Source organism: Labeo rohita, chromosome 16 (genome assembly GCF_022985175.1).
Source record: "Labeo rohita strain BAU-BD-2019 chromosome 16, IGBB_LRoh.1.0, whole genome shotgun sequence".
NCBI classification, from domain to species: domain Eukaryota; kingdom Metazoa; phylum Chordata; class Actinopteri; order Cypriniformes; family Cyprinidae; genus Labeo; species Labeo rohita.
Genome location: NC_066884.1, coordinates 15,427,738 through 15,434,846, shown reverse-complemented (window position 1 = coordinate 15,434,846; position 7,109 = coordinate 15,427,738). Strand labels below are relative to the sequence as shown.

Genomic DNA, 7,109 nt, shown 5'->3' with positions numbered 1-7,109 from the left:
TTTTGATGGGAATCTAGAGTTAGAAAAGTGATGGGATTTTAGAATTACAGTTTTAAAATTCTAGAATTTTTAAATTCTAAATCAGCTGGAATCTGTGATTCCAGAATTCTAAAATTTAGCCTATAATCCCAGGCAGAAATTATGAAATGATTTTTAATTTTAATATAATTAAACATTTTTTAATGTAATTGTTTAATCATATTCTGGCTTCATGGAACAGAAACATTAAAAAAAATATTTTAATTAATAGTATATTGTTTTCCACATCAGTTACAGGAGTAATTGATAGTAATTATATATATATATATATATATATATATATATATATATTTTCCATAATTTTTGCCAGGGGTTGAAACTTTAGGATTTAAAAATTCCAAATCAAGTCCAGCTGTTGTGGTTCTACTATTCTAAATATAGAAGAGGAGAGTGTTTGTTTAGTCTGGTATAGAGCACATAGGCATCATTTCTGTCCACAAAGAAAAAAAAAATCCCACCATGAGCAGAGAAAAATACAAATAAAGCCAACTAACACAGACATGAAATAAAAGCATTCAAACACATTTTGATTGGCTGACTCTAACATTCTGAGTACAAATAGAGTAGCTTATAAAGGTGAGTGTTGCTTTTGAAAACTTTTTTGACCATAATCCCCATCAAACAAACTTAAACTTAAAAGTATTGTTTAAAAAAAACAAACAAAAAAAAAATCGAAAAAAAAAAAATCACCATGGCCATCTGTCCTTGACAGATTGAGTGGTGACTAAAAATTGGGGCTCAGTCTTCAGTCTCCTTATTAAAGGGATGTGTGTGCACTAACTGGTAAGAGTCTTTGGGCTTTCTTCTAGATTCTCTTTACCCCTGGACCAGATTCAAGAGCGACATCCTTTATCTGGGCCTATAAACGATTGTGATCAATTACACCCAAGCTTAAAGTGAATGCAGAGAGCTGCTCTGAAGAGTACGGATCTTGGATTTCCTGACTGTATGTCTACGTGGCAAATAAGAGGAACACATATGGACAGAAAGAGAGAGTTCAGTGTTCAGGACTGGTGCTAGCTGGGCAGGAGCTGGTGTCAGGGTCGGGTTCACTCTGGCCGGCGTCAGAGTGAAAGCAAAGGCAACAGGACAGAGGATTGCTGGGTAAAAATAGGGATTTTTCAAAAATGCCCATCGCATTAGCCCTTGACTTCACCACATTTTAAACCTGATTAATTATCGTCGGGGACTAGATTATACAACATGCAAAACAGGGGTTTTGAAATCCTTCAAACACACTGGCATTTTGATTAGAAGATTATGCCAATGAATGTCTATGTAATTGGCTGTAAGGTGGAAAATGTGAGCAGGTTGTGACTGATGGGTTACGTCAAAAAATGTTTAATACAATACAGAACTGGATTATTTTATAGGATTGTTCCGTTTGTCAGTTTTGACTCAAAAATGAAAGTGCAAAAGATATGAAAGGGTGAATCATGTTTTTTTTTTTTTTTTTTGACAGACTCCAATGAGGAAATATATATAAAATGTATTTAATTATATTTAGAATCATATATTAGTTTCTTTAAGGAAAATGTCATTATTAAAGTCTATAAGGTCTTTTTATTATTATTTATTTAAAGGGAACCTTTATATAACATAAATGATGTCTCTTACTGAAATCTGTAGCAGAAAAGCCATGAAAGATTTACGTAACTTAAAAAAAATCCCCAAGGTTTTAAACATATTTTGAACTGTGGGAGGCGCCATTATTTCGATGGCGTAATATGGTTGCATTCGGTGAGCTACTGGTGCTACTTGTTGCTATTTTTAACCGGAACACAACTCCTAAAATGAAATATCACAGCTACTGGAAGAGCTTACAGGTTGCGATGGATATTTAAACGTAGGCTTAAACCAAATGGTGTACCTGATTTTTTTTTCCCTCACAAGGAGTGTAAGAGTCCTGGATATTGACTGAAATCCATGCTGAGAAACTCCTCCAAGTGGCTGCAGTGTCATGACAAGCGTCGGCATGTTTACATCCTGCCAGGATGGCATCTAGCATTTCTTGTCTCTGCCATTTGTAAGCTCCTTCACTAGCTGTGGTCTACTAACAGCCTCAAAGGCATCAGGGCTGAAGTAAAGAGAACAAAAAAGCTGTTTTTTTAGGAAGTTTTATTCGTCCACAGGCAAATTCCCTTTCTTTTCTCCTCTTCTTATCGCTAGGAAAAGCAGTGAAGACTTACATCGCTTCTCTTGTTGCCCTTCAACTGAACATTACAACCAAAAGCCGCACAATGCGGCGTTGTATCAGTATTTTAATTTCTGAGTTGTGTTGTGGTAAAAATAGCAACATGTAGCGCCAGTAGCTCAATGAGTGCAACCATTTCACGTCGTCGAAATAATGGCACCCCCCACAGTCCAAAATATGTATAATAACTAGTCGACCCAATAGTCGACTAACCATTAGCCGACAAGAAGAGGCTTGGTAGATCAAAATTTTATTAATAGCTTATCCGTAGGAAAAAAAAAAAAAAAAAATTCAGCGGGAAGTGGCTGGTCTATGTGGTAATATACATCGGGCAGGACATCCAGACGCTCAACTATCATTCATCGACCTCAAATATGGCTTTTCATCTGAAAGATGTAGTAGCAGCAACTTTACATGGCCGCTCAATCTAATGTTAACCTAGAAAAATGTGTGCTATTCAAGTGTCTGTAGCGCACTCACTGCATGACAGATGGAGGCGCCAGTGCGGTCACCTGCTCTTAAAATACTTCATTTTTGGTCATATAAATGAAAGTAATACATTTTTCAAATCTGTAAAGACTGTAAAGATTTGTGTGTATTCGTAATAACAACGAAACGTTGCACTTTTGTAAAATAATGAAAGCAAACGATGCACTTTCTACTTAATTGTGAAAGTTCGAAACTCTGCGTATACTTGCCTTACAGACATGAAAAATATATCTATAGAGAGTGAAGTGTCTACTTTCAGATGAACCAATTCAAATAGAAAACATTGTCAGATGTGTAATCTGTATGAAACGTGCATCCACTACTGTGGAGATGTCGAGTCAGTGTCGTCGATTTCATCTCTTAAAATGAAAACAAAGAAAGCGCTAGTTTATCAATAAATTATTAAAAAGTTAATGCAGTCTCCTTGCTGTTTTTTCCGGACACATTCATAATTTTCATTATTCATTATTATTTCATTAAGGCTCATTATTATGATTTATACAGTTTATTAATAAACGTACGACTAAAGGTATTCAACCAGAAAAATCTTTAGTCGAGGGCAGCCCTAATAATAATGTAAATCTTTTATGGGTTTTCTACTACGTATTTCAGTGAAAGACATTGTTTATGTTGTATTAAGCCATGCAAGTCTTATATTATAAATAATTACATTTTAAAATTAATTTATAATACTAACAATAATGATAAAAAAAAGATGATGAGAGTAAGGTTGGAGAACTCTGTAGAAAAAGCAAGAATCTCTTTACATGTCAAACCTGTTCGGATCTCTTAGTGAAGTGAGTTTTTTTTTTTTAGCCAAAAGTCAACCGTGCCACCAGCCAACTGACCTCAGATCAGCTGGAGTGTGTGAAAGCGGCTGAACGTGTCAGCGGTGAGGATAGATGACAGTAGAGCAGACTCTCTGTATTCTGTGCCTCTTTTAGATCAAGGTTATTTTAGGCTGGATCAGAGATTTTTCTTGTGCTGAAGACAGACAAGATCACTTCCCTCCGGTGGAAAGCTCGCACTGAAGCGTATGATCGGAACGACACGAAAACGACAGTACAAACAGTAAACACATATATCACCCGCCCTCCCCGCTACCCCATTCCCAAATTTCTCTGATTAACCTCAACAATAGTGCAAAGTTCAGAAAAGGGTTTTGATTTAAATGTATAACAAGTCTTTAAGACAGTCGACGCCCCATGACACCTTCCGCATAAACCTTGGCACTAGGATTTGGATTTTCACCCTTTTTCGCATTTGTTTTGTTCATGCTGCACAGATCTCGGTCTTTAAATTAAAATTAAAAAGAAAGAAAAACATTTTCTATCCACACAGCTAGTATATCACGTGTGGGTTGGGTAGGAGGGGGGCATTCAGGAGAAATACAACGATGAAACCAACAAGAACAACAACAACAAAAAGCCTGTCTTGTGCGCGAATAACTTTCTCTAAATTTGTCGGCTATACAGAAGTAATACAGAGCAATAAAGGTGGGAGACTCCAGGCAGTGCATAAACCCCAGTTTTAGCGCAGCTGGTCTGACAGAAAACAAACGAAATGTTTTCTTTCGCAAGCTCAGCTCCAAATTGTTTTTTTTTTGTTAAAAAACAAACACGGCTTCGCTTTAGTCGCGAAGACGCATTAAGCGCTGTTGTGCACGGGAGTGTCAAGAGGGAGAACCCGTTCCCTTTATAGGTGGAGAGTGATCGCTATCGCCCAATTGTGTGCTAGCCCCGCCCCCTCACACTAGCTCCTCCCTCTGTCTGTCTTTGCTCAGTGCTATTGTGCTCTCTGGGCTGTTTGAATCTGTCCGGCCCCTGGGCGGAGTCTGCACAGTGACGGGGATGGGCGGGTTATTGCTGTGCTGGTGGAGGTAAAGTACGATGCCCGACTGCTGCCCGATTACTTGACTGTAAGCGGGCGGAGGGCCCTCCATGCGTCCGTGGGTACTGGAGCTTGCCGCGCTGATCCCAGAGTTGCTGCTGGGAGGCCGCGGCCCGCCGCCACCACCTGAACTGTGCATGTCAATGAGGTCGCTGTCGAAGATGGTCCGGTTAGGCGGGGCGCGTACCGACTCTCGGTTGAGCTCCAGCTGCTGTTCGGGGTCTCTCAGCTGCAACGTGCAGGGGCCCTGGTACGGCGGCGGCTCCTCTCCGTCTGACAGCGAGATGGTGGGCGGCAGATCGATCTCGTGCTGCAGGTACGGGTAGGTAGGCTGGAAACGTCTGAAGCGGTTGTGCTGCATGAAAGTGGGAGCGGTGAAACGGTCCCTTGGCTGAGGAGCATACACCACCTGTGGAGAAGAAGAAAGTGAATGCAAGAAATAAAATGAGAATGTGTCATCCTGAGCTTTGAAGGATCCAATAAAAAGTCATCAAAACAGTATAATAATAATTAGATTTTAGTAAACGCTAGTATGCAAAACTTAAGGGAATCCATTGTAGGGTTTGAAACAACCACCTTTCAGTTACCAGACTACATCTTTGATGCATGAAATATTATTGGTGGATGAAAAATGTCGTTTGCATTTAATGATTTGTTTGCAACATTCCTTAATTCACCATGGGGCAATTTACATGTTTAATGAAATAAAAAAAAAAAAAAAAAGAATGAAAAATTAAGATAAAATATAAAATAAAATAAAAAAATATATATACATGTTTACATGTTTAATGAAATAAAATGAAAAAAAAAAAAATAATGTGGGGACTTTAAATGTTAAATAAAATAAATAAATAAAATAAAATAAAATAAAATAATTAAATTAAATTAACAAAAATAAAATAAAATAAAATAAAATACAATAAAATACAATAAAATAAAATAAAATAAAATAATCCCAAAAAACAAAATCCCAAAAAATTAAATATAAAAGAAAAGAAAAAATACACACATTCCTCAATTCACTGTGGGGACTTTAAATGTTGAATAAAAAAAATAAATAAATAAATAAATAAAATAAAATAAAATAAAATAAAAAAAAAAAAAAAAAAAAAAAAAAAAAAAAAAAAATAATAAATTAAATTAAATTAAATTAAATTAAAATAACAAAAATAAAATAGCAAAAATAAAATAAAATAAAATAAAATAAAATATATACATCCCTAAATTTATTGTGGGGCACTTTACATGCAATAAAGTAAAATGAAATAATTTTAAATATAATTATTAAATATATTTTGTAGAAAATAAAAAAAATTCAGACTACATATCTCCTTATACATAGACATTTTTATGACCATTATTTATTTATTTTATTTTTTTTACAACCTTTATTGTTATTTTCTTGACAGATTCCTATAAGAGACGGTTAAAAATTATATGTTATAATCTGACAAATTATGACAATGATGAAAAATGTATATTAAAACATGAAATATGAAAAATGGCATATGAAACGTATGAAAATATAATATAATGACTTCTAAGCAAACTCACCCCCCCACACACGTATATTTATATCTATATCTATAAATTACATTTGAGTTAATTATGATTACATAAAACTCAGTAGGCAAAATCTTGATGCATCATCATGCAGCCTTACGCCATTATATTACAGGGAAGTCAAGATGCTCGACTAGAACGACATTCACATAAACCCGTTTTTACAGCAGACAAAAGTGTGTTTGTTTAGAGTAACAGTATTCTACTCATGCCAAGTCCACACAGCTAAATAATGACTCTTCCATTTCCATATAAACTCACCAGAGCCTCAAACTTAAACGGTCCCCAGGCCAGACATTAGTATGCTAATGTGCAGCTGATAAAATATCCTTCATATGAGTGAAATCTGCATATCAGTTAGCCAATGAGATCAGCCTCATTACTGCAGGGGCAACGTTTACATTAGCCAGTTTGAGGCTGATGGGAGGCAATTTACGCAGATAGACCCTGAGTGTCTGGCCTCTCAGACGACCGTCTAGACGCTGCCAGAGGAGGGTGAGAGATTAATGAAGTGCTGAGAGCCTGCATCCCGGTGAAAGAGAGAGAGAGAGAACCCCCCACACCACCACACACAAACAAGGAATATATATATGCATGTATTCTCTCCACACACTACATTTTATACTAGTGCTATCACTCACAGACACAGTCTCAGAGACTTTCCTCCCTCACATACGCCTACACTGAGAGAGGCACAGGCACACACGGGCACAGAGACGACACGCACTTGAGGAGACTTCACTGCTTGTTACAGGCAGACATGCCACTTATACAAGGAAAACAACAACCCTTGAAACAAGGTCCTTGGAGTATAGGGCCGAACACACACACGCACACACACAAAACATTCAGCTCACCTCAGATGCTCCTTGTCTCAGCCCATTATCTGATGGCCACAGAGAACCCTCCTACAAACAAGGAGAAAAAAAATTTC

At 36.8% G+C, this 7,109-nt stretch overlaps 1 protein-coding gene across 2 annotated transcripts in view; it reads right to left on the bottom strand.

Moving 5' to 3' along the window:
* Window positions 1–1,798: 1,798 nt before the first annotated feature.
* Window positions 1,799–7,109, bottom strand: part of ldlrad4b (low density lipoprotein receptor class A domain containing 4b) — a 65,392-nt gene continuing 60,081 nt past the window's right edge. For both annotated transcript variants that reach the window (XM_051131957.1, XM_051131958.1), the window contains 2 exons: window positions 7,033–7,083; window positions 1,799–5,021 (listed from right to left, as the gene is read on the bottom strand). In XM_051131957.1, coding sequence (XP_050987914.1) covers window positions 4,470–5,021; window positions 7,033–7,083 — 603 coding nt within the window. In that variant the 3' untranslated portion in view covers window positions 1,799–4,469. The remainder of the gene's footprint in view (window positions 5,022–7,032; window positions 7,084–7,109) is intronic.